The 16,759-nt window shown below is 36.9% G+C and overlaps 1 protein-coding gene across 17 annotated transcripts in view; it reads left to right on the top strand.

The window, feature by feature from the left end:
- Positions 1 to 16,759, top strand: part of PPFIA2 (PTPRF interacting protein alpha 2) — a 342,104-nt gene that overhangs the window by 286,874 nt on the left and 38,471 nt on the right. For all 17 annotated transcript variants that reach the window (XM_027679792.1, XM_027679790.1, XM_027679791.1 and 14 more), the window contains 9 exons: positions 709 to 840; positions 2,312 to 2,374; positions 4,549 to 4,640; positions 6,891 to 7,026; positions 7,396 to 7,616; positions 10,328 to 10,565; positions 13,490 to 13,519; positions 14,402 to 14,532; positions 15,036 to 15,190. In XM_027679792.1, the coding sequence (XP_027535593.1) occupies positions 709 to 840; positions 2,312 to 2,374; positions 4,549 to 4,640; positions 6,891 to 7,026; positions 7,396 to 7,616; positions 10,328 to 10,565; positions 13,490 to 13,519; positions 14,402 to 14,532; positions 15,036 to 15,190 (1,198 nt within the window). The remainder of the gene's footprint in view (positions 1 to 708; positions 841 to 2,311; positions 2,375 to 4,548; positions 4,641 to 6,890; positions 7,027 to 7,395; positions 7,617 to 10,327; positions 10,566 to 13,489; positions 13,520 to 14,401; positions 14,533 to 15,035; positions 15,191 to 16,759) is intronic.

Genomic DNA, 16,759 nt, shown 5'->3' with positions numbered 1-16,759 from the left:
CTAGGATGAAGGACCACCGCCTCCCTAAGATCCTGCTCTATGGTGAACTTGCCACTGGCTGCCGCAAGAGAGGAGCTCCAAAGAAAAGATACAAGGACTCCCTGAAGCAACAACTCAGCCTCGGGCATATTGATCACCATAACTGGTCCACTCTGGCCTCTAATCGGGAGGCCTGGAGACAGACCATTTATAACGCTGCTGATGCTTTTGAGAAGGCACGCAGGATCACTCTTGAGGAGAAAAGACAACGCAGAAAGAATCGAACCTTGCAGAATATACCATCTAAGGAGTCTTTCTGCTGTGTCTTTTGCAACCGGACTTGCCTTTCTCGTATTGGCCTTTTTAGCCACCAACGCGCTTGCATGAAAAATGGGTAGAGCCCTTCCCAAATCTTCGTTCGCGAAGCCTAGCCATGATGCACTCCAGCACCCAAATCTACCTGCTAGTAAATGTTTTATTTATAACAGTAATGGTAGCATCTTCCCACTTTACTTACCTATCTTAATATACTAATTTAAACCTAGTTTCAGAGTTGAAAGTGTTCTGCTGTTTCAGAAATGAATGTGCATTAATCAGTAACTGTGATTACATTTCCAGTGGATTTTTTTTAGAAGGTTATAGTTACCATGTTTTTTTATTATTTTTTAATGATGCGAGTCTGTAGTGGGTAATTTTGGACCCTACCAATCTGTCTCTTCTACATTAAAGGCAAGGCAAAGAGAAAAAATGAATGAGGAGCACAACAAAAGATTATCGGATACTGTAGACAGACTTTTGACAGAATCCAATGAGCGTCTGCAACTACACTTAAAAGAGAGAATGGCAGCACTTGAAGAAAAGGTACAGTGCAAAGAGCAGTATAAGGTTTATCTTAATAAACGTTTTGCTGCATGTTCTACTTTTATGAGGATGGAGGCTGATTTTGTATTACCAAATACTACCACAAATATCGTCTAACTTACACATTCAACTCTTAATTCAAGAGTTCGCTCAAGTGTCTTTCCAGAAGTACTGCAAATACGCTGAACATTTTGAGTTCCCATTTTATCAGCCAAGGGTATGAGGCAATGAGAGAAAGTAGACAAGAACTAAGGAATGACCACATTTCAGATGTGCTGTCAATCCTTATTTAACCTGCTGATTTTACCTCACTTCCTCTGGGAAGTGTAAAATGCTGTCAACACAGAAGAAAGAGCATCCACCCTTGGAGAGGGAATGTTGTTTACAAGTTTCCTGTGATAGGAGATGTGGTGGGTTGACCTTGGCTGGATGCCAGGTGCCCTCCCAGCTACTTTATCACTCCCCTTCCCAGAGGGACAGGGGAGAGAGTAAGGTGGAAAAAAGTAAACAACTCGTGGGTTGAGATAAGGCAGTTTACTTAAAGCAAAAAGCAAAGTGAAGCTTGCACACGGAGAAGAGAAAGACAGCAGGGTTTATTCTCTACTTCCCATGAGCAGCAATGGTTGATGGTCGGCCACTCCTGAGAAGCAGGGCTTCAGTATGCATAACAGTTCCTCAGCAGGCAGCTATTGGAGACAATGAATGTCCCCCCCCGCTCTGTGCCTTAGCTTTTATATCTGAGCTGTCATCATATGGTCTGGAATATCGCTTTGGTTAGTTTGGGTCAGCTGGCCTACTTGGGTCCCCTCCCAGGATCTTGCCCTCTACTAAGGAAGGAATGTTACAGTGCTGATGCTGTGCTCAGCAGCAGCCAAAACACTGGTGTGTTATCAACACCCTTCTAGCTGCCAATGCAAAGCACAGCACTATGAGGGCTACTGTGGGGAAATGAACTCCAGCTCAGCCAGACCCAATACAGGAGACAAAGTGGTCCTGCAAAATTCAAAGCCCCTGACCAAATTTATATTTGCCCTCCTTAATCTCTCCCTCTTCTACTTATTCACCTTCAGTCTGATCTGAGGGGAATGTTTCAGTATCTTTTCAGAAGGATATTTCAGAACCTGTCAGATGATGTTTTACTGGTTTAGATCATTGAAACAAAATGTTGTATGGAGCAAGAAATAGGCTTGTCAAGAAGCTGGGAGAAATAGCTGTGCAAGAACAAGACAGTTGCTCAGTTGAATGAAGATGCAGTTTTTGCTGTTCTAGAAAACACATGGTCCTACATATTTGAATTCTCTCCAGCATTTAAAATTTAATATGTAACCGAAGCATTAAATACTTTTAAAGTCGAGTGTATATGAACTTTGCAAACTTGTACACAGAGACTACATGTATATAGTGATATCTGATATATTAGCATATCTCTAATTTCTTTCTTGTTTGTTTTTTTTTCTTCATTTTATTCTAGAATGTTTTGATTCAAGAATCTGAAAGTTTCAGGAAAAATTTGGAAGAGTCCTTACATGACAAGGTACTATAGAATATTGTGGTATTATCTGTATTTATCAAAAGATGTATATTTATTATTTGGAGATATGTACATGGTATATTAATTATCTAAATATCATGTAAAATCTTCCTGACATCAATGATAATTCCTTTAATTACCCAAATGCTGTAAGTAGCCTTAGAAGGTCTCTAATGATTGTTCTGAGCTAAGTTCATGGTTGATATCCTAGCCTTATGAAGTCAATACCAAAATTCATATTAATTTCACTGGCTCTGGAGTTTTAGTTCTATGAGTTTTAGTTCTGAAAAAGTCTTGTTTAACAGAAATGTATGCATAACTGGTTGCACTTTCATAGTGAAGAATATAATTTCTTGATAAAATTCTTCCTTACAGATGCAGTGGCATTATGCTAAATATAGATGAAGGTGGCCTTTCTTCATTCATTGCAAATTAACCCCTAACACTATGTAGTGAATCAGTCAAATAGATTATAAATATTTGTCCCAATCCCAAACACTAGGACTTTATTTTGAAGTTATTCTTGCCTTGAGCACAGTAGGATACTCAAATATGTCTGTATTCAGATTCACAGAAGTGATTTTGCAATGTATCAAATCCATTTAAAAGCAAGTGTATGGAATTATAAAAATATAGCTCCATTCAATAGTAATATAAATATATCATATGGCATCCAAAATCAAGGCCTTCAAGGCATTCAAAAAATTGCTATTTTCATCTACATTTGGATAATCTGTAGAAAGGCAGCAAGATTAAACAACCTGCTCCACTGCCTCACCACCCTCACAGTAAAGAATTTCTTCCTAATATCTGAAACCTACCCTCCTTCAGTTTAAAGCCATTGTCCTATCACTACACATTCAGACCCAGAGCTTTTGTTTCCCACTTTGAAGGGTTTATGTGTTCCATTTTGATGAAGAAACTGATGAAGCAATTTCAAATGGATATAACAGCAGATACTAATAATCTCTAAATAATTGGCAAATGTTACAAGTAGAGTATCAGTCATCTCAGTAATTCTATTCAACCAAGAAATACTGTAATACCACTATAGTAATGTCTCATTAATAATAATAATAATTTGGTACTAATAATTACTGAATCTGATATTACTTAGGTGCAGATCCTTATCCTTGCCAGGACTTTGTAATACTGAACATTTTGAACTGTAGGAACAGCAGTGTTATATCTTCATATCACATTCTTTCTTAGTTTCTTTTAAAATTCTTTGATTTCACTTTATTAGTAGATGATAATTATTTGTACAATTTGAATTTCGTCAACTCAACAACAGCAAGAAGTATAAGTGTAGTTCAACAAATCACCTAAAATGCAGTTGTCTCTAAGTCTGTGTCTCTGTCAGTAAATAAAAAGGCCGGTATGCAATCTCATACTCTCATAGAATCATTTAAGTTGGAAAAGGTTGAAGATCACCAAGTCCAACCATTAATCTTGCAAATGGAAAATGGTGTGTCACATGTTGAACTATGCCTGGCACAGTGCACAAATCAGTGTTGGTTCTTTTCCTCACCCTGGCTTCACAAGAGGAAAAAAAGAAGTTTCAAGGACAAACTTGTCCTACCAACACTTCCAGCTAGTGGTAAAGTAGTAGAGTGCTATATCACCTTGTAAGGTAAAACATACCCAGGTATTCTTCCCAAGAATGCCAAGGCAGTGGAAGGATTAAAAAAGGTTTATTTCAGATGCAAGGACCACTTCTTAAGGATGCTGCACACACACGCCTTCTCCAAGGCTCTTTGTATCTTTTCTCTCTCCTCCCCCACCCTCTCCAGCCCAAGGAGGCCTTGTACACTTCTGCAAACATGTTATTTCTCTCTGCATACCAGGGAGAGAGAGAGCTTGCTCACAGTCTCTCCCTGCAACTTTCTCTGAAATGCAGAAGAAAAAAACCCATCTAACTCGGTTGAGAAGGCACTTTACAGTCTTCCTAAGTGAAATTGAGTTCTAGCTTTCCGCTACAAAATCTTGCGCAATCGCACCTACAGTCTCCTCTTGATGCATACATCTTATTAGCAGTAACAAGACTCAATTGAGCTCCCTTTTCTTATTATAGTCAGTGTTATGTTCAGTGTATCTTTTCTTACTTGTTTAACTTTATGAGAATAATATCTCCTAAAGTAAATGTATTTTGTATTTCTTACTATTCTTATTTCCAGGAAAGACTTGCCGAAGAAATTGAGAAACTGAGATCTGAACTGGATCAAATGAAATTGAGGGCTGGTTCTTTAATCGAACCCACCTTGTCAAGGTAATATTTAAAGACGAAAGTTTCCTCACTTTGAGTTGAAATTGAACATAAATATAAGTGTCAAGCCTTTGCAGCAGGGATTTGTTCAAACCACATATAAATATGGTTATGTATTTCTTTAAAAATGTAAAAATTTTTGCAATGATTATTGCTGTTGCTTTTCACTTTTTTGATAAGTAAATGGGGCATAATATCAGTGAGTATACACTGAAATATTACTGAGATTAAGGAAAGACTCTCAAATTATGAAATATTTTGAAAGGTATATCTAAATACCCTACTTTTTTCCCAGATCTTAAAAATAAATTTGAAACTATCATTTTTAATGCTGTAATTCATCAGCATATTTATGATCATATTTATTCTATCAATTATATCTATTTGTTTTTTATTAGCATGACATAACTCAGCTGTGCTTAGTGCATAGCAAAAGGCCACAGAATTTCAGCTAAAGATGAAGGCAGTATTCAGAGACATCTGAAAATACCGTAACAGAAAATTAAACATTATGACTCTTTTTGGCGTAAAATCAAATGGAAACAAGAGTAAGGCAAATGCCATAAAAATAACCTCTAACAGCTGAAATGAATTTATCACACTAGAAAGTCCTTCTTGCTTAAAAGTAACCCTTGAGATAAAATTGTTAATTTATTGATAATTGTATGCCATATGCTGTTTTCACAACAAGCAACATGTGAACTTCTAAAAACTACCAGCAAACCTGCCAGCCAAAGCTCACGGACCAAGGCTAAATCGGGAGCTCTCTAATCATCCGAAGTTATTCTTGTTCCCTAGATTTTTTTCTTCCCTCAGCTATTGCCTGCCAATTGTTGTCCTCAGGCATCTTGCTCAGTACCTGGATATGGCTTTTCCCTCAACCTTTTACTGTCTCTTGGAATAATATTTTTCTATACATGGAGAAGTGCAAAGCAATGAAATTCAAAATGCGATGCTTATAATGGTTCAAATTTTTGTTCCTTTGGGAATGGGCACTTTTTTGAGAGTGCTTGCAGGGATACATGCTATTGAACTGCTGCAACAAGCAGCAAATTTGGTTTTGGAGAAGAGCAGCCTTTCTTGCTGCATAGATGAGTATCATTAGCTTGTGCTCTATAAACAGGAGCTGATTTGCCCTTATCAAAGGGCTGTTTGAACTTGATAAGCTATCTAAATGTCTTGGGAATCCAGCAGGTTCCACTAAACAGTATACTTTCCCTTCTGTAATCTCACTTCATAAAACTACCAGCCCTCTCAGGCATAGGAAGCTATCAGCATTAAATACTTCTTGTTCTCAGCGCGTATTCAGTTCTGCATTGACAGAAGTTTGTGCTTTCAGCAAAATAATGAAGCTGGTCAGCAGATAAATATCTGCAGCCAGAGACTGGAACCTGGACTGTTGCTTTTGTTCTACCAACTTCCTCCACAAGTGCCAAATATTATCAATTACCAGAACAAAATTGAGATAATTACTGTACACAAAAGGTAAAAGCGGACACTGTCCTATGGGGTTTTTTGGTCAAATTTCATTCTTTTACTGTGATCATACTATTCATATATTTTTATGTGGAGATTGCTGATGTGTTAAGAAACAGAAATTGTTCAGGTCTCTACTTCTGAGGTTGGATACTTAAATGGTGCATAGAGCTTTTGCTCTTCTGACTTGGCTACATGGCCCATAGTTAGGATGCTTCTATTGCATCATGCAGGGGACTTTTGCTGCTGCTGTTTGACCTAGGACAGAAAGGCCAGGGAGCATTATTTGCAGTCAAGAAAAGATACGCTGAAGTCACCCCATATATGCCTCACCAAAATATCCCAAGATCTACCAGGACTATAGGAAAAATTGAGGGTTAAAACTCTGAAAAGTGCCATCAAATAAAGATGAATAATTCCTAACCGATGTTAAATATTGCAGGGCAGTTCACTAATATTTTCGTAATGTAGAGCACAGACTTACAGCAGGAAAGCTTTATCGATATGCCCACTCATGTACATGTAACATGCTTAGAGTAACCTCAGGTATATTTATTCAGGAGAATAATAGAAGGAAAATATACAGGATAGTACATTCAGCTGCCAGTTCTAATTATCCAGAAATCTGCTTTTTCCATTCTGGATGGTAAGTTTTTCTGTGCTCATAATTTTTTTGTTTAAACAAAGAAATCTGTGTTCCTCGACTTAAAGTCGTTGGATTGTTGTTGTTGTTATTCCTATTACTCTCTCAGTCCACTTATGTGATTTTGTTTATAGGCCTCACCTTGACACATCAGCAGAGCTGAGGTACTCGGTGGGCTCACTGGTTGATAGCCAGTCTGACTATCGGTCAGCTAAAGTGATAAGGCGACCAAGAAGAGGCCGGATGGGAGTACGAAGAGATGAACCAAAGGTTAATCCCTAATTTCTTCTCATATATTCCCTGATAGGAGAATGTATTTCAGGCTGTTAAGCTTACAGTTTGTTGGGGGTTTTTTTCCAGAAAAAAACAACAGCAGAAAAAACAACCCACCATACTCGACTATCTGTCTTTTATTGGTGCCTTTTTGTGTAAATTTTCCTGATAGTAATTGTACACACAATTTGCAGTTATGTGAAAATACTTTACATCATTTGCAGTAATATTGCAAGCATTAATGGGGAGTTAATCATTGAATAAATATTTTTAAATGCTAGTTTCTTTCCTTTCCCATTTTTTAGAAGTTTGACTTCGCAGTTGTTTTCCCTGATGTAAGCCATATACATCCTAATTCCTTCTCAGGTAAAATCACTTGGAGATCACGAGTGGAATAGGAGTCAGCAGATCGGTGTTTTGAGCAGTCATCCGTTTGAAAGTGACACTGAGATGTCTGACATCGATGATGATGATAGAGAAACGCTTTTCAGCTCCATGGACCTGCTGTCACCAAGTGGCCATTCCGATGCCCAGACTCTGGCCATGATGCTTCAAGAGCAGCTAGATGCAATCAATAAAGAAATCAGGTATGCAGCCTGAACCTGCTGGGATGCACTTACGATTACAGCTACAAGCTTCCTTTAGTGCTTGAGTTCAGGTGCCATTCATAAGTTAGGAAACCACCTGTACGTTTAAAGGGTTGATAATGCATCCACTTTCCAGAGGAGAGTATTGATTGTGTGAAGATAACAATGGCCTCTTTCTTTTCTAACCATAGAAATTTCTTTCAAAAAATGTTCCAAGTGGAGAACTGATGACTAATTCAAGAGAAATAAGTTAGAGAAGGCTAGCACATCGCAGATTTGATAGATTGTTGTTCACAGTCCTCTTTTCAAGGTCTTTGTCTTTTAACAACCTCCTATCAGAAATATTTGATTTCAGTGCTCTTCGGGCTTTCTTCTGGTAATTATCCCTATGTGACATCCAATATAAGCCATGTTTTCTAACACATGGTTTTGATTTTCTCTGTAGACACAGAATATGATTTTTCATACTCCAGGTTGGATTATAGTGCTTGGAAATGGGTAGTGAATAGAATATATCTTAATTTCTGTGCAAATTTAATTAAGTGATAGAGAATCAAATTACATATTTTAATTAAGTGATTTTTAATAAATGAAATAATATTTTAGGTTTAAAGCATTCCTACATGTTTTTCAGGAAGGGCAACTTTGAAAAAGCTTGGTGTATGAAAAACGTCCTCTGATTAGTGACTGTTTTTCTAGAAAGAGATGAAGGAAAGGTTACTAAATTTATTAGGCACTTTCTGGTAATACTATAAACATAAATACTGTGGTTAAAAATATAATCAAAACTAGATTGATTATCTTTTGCCAAATCTGTCTTTCTCTGATCAAGGTTAATCAGGGGAGAACTCTATTGGAATATATTGAATTTTAATAACTTTTCTGTTCTGAGGGAAGCTTTTTGTCACAAGCCTACATATTTCCTGGTCCCAGAATGTCTTCATTCAGATAGAATTACACTGCTGTTTTCTCAAACTTCTTATTACACCTGTCAAGACAAAGAGCCAAAGAGATATGGTTTTGGTACTGGTGTTGGGAAGGTAAATTCCTTAAAATAGTGTATATAAAAGAGAGAACCTTAACCATATTTTCTGTTGTTACAAAGAAATCAGCGCTGTGACCAATTTAGGAAGCTGTAGATGTAACAACTATATTTGATTTTAAAAAACACTTTTTTCAGTTTAAGAAGTAATATAGTAAAGGATTCTCATGAGGAATTGTGCCTGCGGGTGACATAGTGGGATACTATTTGTGCCACCCTGAATCAGATAATTGTTTTACTTAACTTAGCATCTTAACTCAAGTGTTAGGTACAGTTTTATCTCAAAAAGGAAGCAACAGTGCCCTTTGTATATGGCCATTTTTACTGGAAGTCTGATGAGAGTGGTTTATTTCCCCTACTCCCAAACTTATACTGAAGTATAGGCTTTTATTATGACCACCATAATTATTAAAGGACAAGGTAAGTAATTTTCTATTCTTTTTTTTTATATATGGTTCAGGAAAAATCATTCTACAAGGATAGTCATATAAACCATACTGCATTTCATATTTTCTTGGTTTGTGGGTATTTTTTTTCTGGACAAACATGATCAGGGCATATCAAACAATTTATCAAAAGAGATTAAAAATATATTTTACCTTAGTTTTTTTTATTATACAAGATGATTCAGAATTCAGATTACTAAAATGAAAACAAGATTGTTATAATTCCCTTTCAAAATATTATTGGCCTTTAAGTTTCTGCCATGCCCTATTTCAAAAAGAACTGTAGCCATTTTGTACAAATTCTGAAGTGGATGTTAGGGAAGAAGATTTATCACAGCACAGGAATTTTTAGGTTTCTATTTTTAATATATTATGGTTTTATTTATTGTACTTGCTTCATTTTGTTCTGAAAAGCCTGGTTCACAGTTTCAGCCTCCCCAAACTTTGCATTCACTCATTAAACCTGGATTCCTCATACTTTTTGCTCCTCATTGCAGAAACAGACTACTCTTAATATGGGTTTATGGGCTTACAAACAAATGTTTGATTTCAAAGATATTTTTCCATTCTAGGTGCAATCACAATTAAAAACCAAAAGTAAAGAACCCAATGAAAGCATCCTATTGAGATGATATATGTTTAAGAAGCTTACAGTGCTTGTCAGCAAGAGAGATATTTTAATGAAATTCACTTAAAAACACAGTGCTTTAGAAACAGATATCATTTTTTCATCAACTTATAGAGATGAAACAGTTTGTTTTGCAGGTTCTCTTGTTTCATTAATATGGATTATTTTAGCAATTTTCTTCTTAAAGGCCCAATTTCATTTGACTTTAAGTTTGTGTTTGAGCTTTAGTAAAAGAAAATCAGATGAAGGCAACATTATATTGGAATTAATTATCTATGGTAAAAGGGATTGTTAACCTCCCTACCCTAAACTGTCTCCTTTGCAAAAGAAACAAGCTTACTGAAATGTCACACGTCAAATCTTGCTGTTAGGAACATTCTTCAAACAGGTTTTGAGAATGAAGAAGTTAAGAAAAATAATTTTATAACTCTGATGATTATGAAAATACCCTTTCTAATATTATTTTTTAGTTGACCTACAATATTCATCTTTGTTTTCTCTACTTTCAAATCTCATTTGAAAGGAAATAGTTTTTAGTTTTACTTCAGGGATATGAAGAGAGAAATGCAACCACATTCTTCTTTTACTTAATAAGGTTAATCCAAGAAGAGAAAGAGTCAACAGAACTGCGTGCTGAAGAGATAGAGAACCGAGTGGCCAGCGTGAGTCTGGAAGGCTTAAATCTAGCCAGAGTCCACCAAGGTACCTCCATTACTGGCTCAGTGACAGCATCATCACTTGCAAGCTCATCTCCTCCCAGCGGACACTCAACTCCTAAACTCACCCCTCGCAGTCCAGGCAGGGAGATGGACAGAATGGGGGTTATGACACTGGTAAGAAACTGTGACAGCAATTTTTGGTGTGATATTTCTCATCTTAAGTACTTAATCTTTTCACTGTATGACTGGTTCATCTCTCTAATTCTTTATTCACTTCTTCATCATACATACACAGATAGCAAATTCCCTAGCATATGGACATTTGGATAGTTTGGGTCTTTGTTATAATGATTTTGAGCATTGCATAATTCACCAGGGACATAATGATGTGGGGATCAAGGGCCACTGATCATGTCAATTACTGTAATCAACTTACATGTAAAAAATGTTTACTAATGGAAAGCTCTGAAGTGATACAGTTATTACACAGTAGTCTCTGGGACTATTGTTGAGTTTGAGCTTTCAGGAAATATCTAGAAGACATTAAGAGCCTCCACCGCTTCCACTGCTGATCATTTGGATATACATTTTGTTATGTGTACTCTTTTATACTGGCAGCATTTTTATGACAGCATGTCATGCATTTGAAATAAATACTTTATAAGTACTAATAATTCATTTAACAGATATATTTCAACATTGTAAGCAGCACAGACATAGATATCAAGCCATGAAATTACCATGCAAAGCATTTCTAACATTATCTTTGAGGACGCATTCAAAAACACTTGGTTTGATTTGAAAAGGGATTTGCAAAAAAATTAATTTTGATCCTAGACAAAAAGAAGCAATGCGAGTCTGTGAAGGTAGTATGTGTCAACATATTTGAGATGTAAAGCTCTGCTATTGATCAGAGTACAGCTGCAGGGTTCAGTGTTCAGTGTGAGCTATAAACCAGTTTGGAGCCTGGGTGAATTAATCCCTTTAAGCACTAGGAGAGAATCAAAGCAGCCCACTCTGCTGATCTCCACATACAGGGAGTAGAACAGGGTATGTGTAAGCCCATTTTTTATTTGATTTTTCTCTGATAATCATAATGTCCCCAGTGTACCCTTGTGGTCCATTCCTTGGAAGAAGCAGGTAGAGCCTCTTATCAGAGGGAAAATGAACTTTGATCTCAATCAGAATGCAGAAATTAACTCTCCTAGCAGAGAGGGTTGCTAAGAGCAGCTGGGAATGGAGCTTAGCTGTTCATTCTTCTCAGCTGGGAGTAGGGACTTTTGCCAGTTATCATCTAGCCAAGTATTACCTTTTCCTCAGAAATTACAACTACTCATATCTAGTTTAACTCCCTCCCAGTTTAGTATGGTGTTTGCTGCCTTCTTGGGAACTAAGGACAGCAGAGAAGAGGTCGGGGCAGGCAGTTGTGACTGATTCTTTTCTGCCCCCAGTTCTCACTTCTGAATAGCAGAAAGGAAAATATTGATTGCACAGATCGTTGTGGAGGAGGTGAATGTGGAGACTGCTACGCTGCCACTTACTTCACCAAAGCAGCACTTCACAAATACGCAGTTTGGCTCCATTTCCCCAGCCATTTAAACTAAATAATCTGGCTACAGAAAAATGGCAATGGTTAAACTGATCCTCCAGCAGATACCTGCATTGCCTGGTTGCCATGATTAGGACAGTGTAGCATCGGGTCAGTAGGTTCATCAGATTCAAACATAAAATGACAGCATAGTCTCTGTACTTCAGGTTGCCATGGTCTCTGGTATCCAGCTCTAACCATGCTAAAACTCAGATGGATATGTCTGTATGAGTTGCAGTTGAACAGTTGACATACCACAAGCAGTAGAAGCAGCAACCCATGGTGTGCTCAGCAGCACAGCCTGCAATTTTTCTCACCTTCATCAACCGTTTCAAGACTCTTTTGCCCTGCATTGTTTCAGCAGGAGTTCAGTGTTGAATATATCCTCATTACTGCCTGGGGTCAGACACAAGCTTGTCAGACATCCTCAAAGTGGAAACTTTGAGTTGAGAAGAGTTCTGTAGAGTCCTGGTCTCTAGAGCCCAAATTGCCAGATGACCCTATATTGGTTGTCCGGAGAAGCAGTACTGCATGAGTTTCCACAACCCAGGTCCACACAGTAAATAAATTCTGCACAGTATCTTCAGCTTTCCTTAAATGAATGAGACATCCACCAAAAATAAAAATGCAAAGGGGGTTGAACAAGACACATTCTAGCAGCCTTCTATTGCCAAGTAATACTTGGCAGAAGATAGGTGAACCTGTATTAATCTTGTGAAAATGCCAGTCACTTTTTCAGGCACAGTGTTTGGTGATATTTTGTACTTTTACTTGGTGTGACACCAATATATTTGTAAAATTAGATAAAACTTAAATAAAAATCTCTCCGGGGTATAGCCTAAATATTTATATGAAAACTCAAAAAATAGGAAGTGCTACTTAGGGACCCCTGGTGGCCTAGTGGTTAGCATGCGGGACTCTCACTGCTGCAACCCGGGTTCGAATCCCAGTCCCCCGGGCAGATGGAGCTCGTCAGCCCTGTAAGGCCATCCATCTATGAGAAGGTCACTCTAAACAAACCTACGTCCTGAGGACCTCACTGCCATTGTCCAAGCTTGCTTGGCCCCGGCAGATGAACCTTAGGATTAAAGGGTGGGCTCAGTTCAGCGCAAGCTGTGTCTCACCTAAAAAATCCATTGCGCAGGCTGGAAAGGTAAAAAGACCTTTTCCAAAATCTTCATTCGCAAAGACTGGCCATTATTTAAGGAAGTGCTACTATGAGCTTGCAATGTCCAACTCTTTGGTGAGTTTATAAAGTTGAAAGAGAGTGTAACTTTAGGGAAAAAAATTACTACTTTTCCAGAATGGCATATATTTTAGGCATTATCTTATGTTATTACTTCAAGTATACAGTATAATTAGTATGTATTATGGATAGTACTACATTCAAGAAATCTCTACTTCTCACTTCTGAATGTGAGAACAACAAAAGCGTGGTATTTTGTTATGCTTCAATAAGATTTATTAATCATTCTTTTTTTGTTGTTGCTGCTTTTGTTACCAATCTAAGCCAAGCGACCTAAGGAAGCATCGGAGAAAGGTATGATAGTGGGGTTCTTTTTAAGTTTGGGAAAGCACATTTATCATATTCCTCTTCTATTTAGAAAACTGAGTCTCTTACCAGCAACTGCATCCCCTCATCTCCTTTTCATTCAATTTCTGAACATAATCAGTCTAATCCTACCTGGAAAGGCTTGCAGGGATCACAGCTAAGCCACAGAATCAAGGCCCACCAGTGATACATTGGAGTAGTAGCCTCTACAGCACAAACTTGAAAGAATACTTATTTTAAAAAATTATGGACACAAAAGAATTACCTTCAAATGTATTTTGACCATTCTTCTTGCTGGAGGAACCAAAGTCAGATTCCTTGAAATCTTCTGGAGCAATATAAAATTGTTTGCACAACTGGCACTGATTATGAGATCTATCTTCACATAACAGAAGACAAATAATTATATGCTATGATAAAATTCCTTTCTGTCCATGCTTATTTTCAAGCATACTGACTAGTCTGTTAACACACTGTGGAGACAGTGGTCATGTTTATACCTGTATTTACATTCTCTCTTACATACCTGAGAAACCTTGTTGACTTGAATAATCCTTATTAATCCAAGAGACCCATTTACACCTACAGTTATCTTCATGTTTAGACCTTCACTGTATCAACCTGTTTGGTATTAAGGGAATGAACTTCTACAAGCATATTCTCATTTCTCTAAAATATATACTTTAAGCTGCCATATTTAGGCAATTGTTCTTACCCAGTAGCATCTTTCAAAAATAAGAATCCTTACAATTTTCTCAAAAAATTGCACTTGAAACCTACATGCTTCAGTTCATTTGACAAAATCATGCAGCATATCTTGAAACATTCCTGAAAAGCTAATCTGCTCTCAATGGAGTCTCTCTCCCCCAGATTGCAGTCGTTGAAGAAGATGGCCGTGAAGATAAAGCCACAATCAAATGTGAAACTTCTCCTCCTCCAACACCCCGAGCTATCAGAATGACTCATACACTTCCTTCTTCATACCACAATGATGCCAGAAGGTAAGATGTTTGTAAAATGAATTGGCGCTTCACAGTTTTACTATGTAATATTATTTTCTAATCATTCCAAAATGACCCTGTTTCCCATGCCATGAGATAGAAAGCCTTACCAGTTATCTCTTGTATGACCTTGAAAATGTTTGTCAGTGCTAAAGTACATGCTGAGTATTTCTGTTTTGAGGTACAGTTTTGATGACTACTAGAAGTAGTAATACTGCAAATCCTAGAAAGAAAAACAGCAGGCTGATTACTGTATTTTTCATTAATTGTTCTTAGCAAATTAAAAATATTTATTTTCAGTCTTGCCTGATGGAGACAATGTGATCTTTTTGCTCTCAGTGTTGCCAAATAATTTAAGGAAAATGTGATTGTTTCACCTGTTGGGGGATCATTAGTAAATTATAACTAATTAATTTGTTTGCAGGGCTGCTCAGAAGAAAGTAAAAAATGACCTGAAAATGTTGGCATGTTATTTATTCCATTTCTTTACCATCATTTTGTAGTAGTTTGCCTGCTTCATTGGAGCCAGAAAGCATTGGTCTTGGCAGTGTCAACAGCAGTCAGGACTCCCTGCACAAAGCTCCCAAGAAGAAAGGAATCAAGTCTTCAATCGGACGTTTGTTTGGTAAAAAAGAGAAGGCTCGACTTGGACAGCTCAGTAAGGAATTAGTGGTAACAAGTCAAGGTCATCATTTCACAGTCATTTTTCCATTTTTAATTTCGCTTTTCTTTTCAGTTTTCAATTTACCCATTCTTCTGGGTTTTTTCTGGCACAAATTTTCCATTAAATTTCATTGTTATCAGCAATTATATTTGTCAAGAGTTTGCTATGACTGTAATGCAAATGAGAGTTCTGGCACAAATTGCTAGTCATCCTCTTCACTGAACCTGCTGCTTCAGTAGTCTGTTGAATTAGGGTAAAAATGCTAACAGTGTATTCTTGAATAATCAAATAAAGAGGAGATCAGAAAGTAGAAAGTAATAAACCACTATAACAGGTGTACCTATGTGATATGGAAGGTTCTTGCAAGTGTAGCTGCTTTTTGGATTTCAGTGTGTCAATAGATGCTCTCTGCTGCCTATTGCTGAATGTCCTCACCGTACTTTTTCAATTAGTTATACTACTCACAGCAGTTGCTTGTTTTCTTCCTGCTTCTGCCCTTTTCCCTTGCCAAGACCTTAGTCTGTTTCATTCATGGCAAAAATTTTCCTTTGCCTATTTCTATAGGACATGTCTATATGTACACATGCCAACACAAGTTACAAGTTGGAATAGATGTGTCAGCAAAATTGAAATCCTAGTCATGAAGATGTCTCCCTATAGGAAGAGTAAAACTAATTTATTCAGTCTTTTTAATGAGAATCTATTAAATAAGTCTTTCAAATACACCTGCATGTCAGTATCTGCATTGATGGAGAACTTTATAACTTTAGATTGCAGCTAAAGTTAGACTTTATTAATTCCCATTTACATTCCATAAAACCCTTTTTATTGATGCTGATGGTTCATGTGTAATAATCTATGATTTCACAGTAACTCAGGAACATGGAGGACAAAGATGTAATAAATGTGTTCATGTTTCCTGCAGTTCCTTGCATTGTGGAACAAAAATGAAATAACAACTTTCAAGTTTATCCCAGGAACAATGCAATCTGGCAGTACATTAACTTCTTACTATCCACCATGATTAATAAAAGATACATAGAATTGGATAAAGTCTATTTGTAATTCCCAAGATTAAATAATGAAATTATTAAAATATATTAGTGATTTACAATTACATGACATCTTTGTGGCTTCCATCCTTTAGCTCAACAGCAAAGATTTCAGTATAATTCCCATTTTAATTAAACAAACTAGGCTTACAAGCATGTATGAAATGAACAGTAGAACAGCTAACTAACCAAAAAGTAGGAGTGAAGTATTTCTAGAAATTGAAAAGACATTGAGCTGCTAAATTATAAAGTAGTTTTTTCCCATCTTAATTTTTAACATATCAAAAGAAAAGCATATATTCAGTGGCCACTTCCATTCAATGGCAGTATCATAAAATCATAGAATACTGTGAGTGGAAAAGGACAGTGAAATTTAAAAAACAGCAATCATGGTGGTACTTGACTCAGTTGCATGACAAGTATGCTATCTGTGCAGCTATATAATTAGTAGTTCTATTTATAGTAAGATACTATATCACAGAAATTTATATAGCAAGTCCTGTCACTGGTG

Source organism: Neopelma chrysocephalum, unplaced genomic scaffold (assembly GCF_003984885.1).
Source record: "Neopelma chrysocephalum unplaced genomic scaffold, ASM398488v2 Primary Assembly neopelma1_59, whole genome shotgun sequence".
NCBI lineage: Eukaryota > Metazoa > Chordata > Aves > Passeriformes > Pipridae > Neopelma > Neopelma chrysocephalum.
The sequence above is the reverse complement of the archived record's forward strand: the minus strand, read 5'-3'. Positions and strand labels throughout refer to the sequence as shown.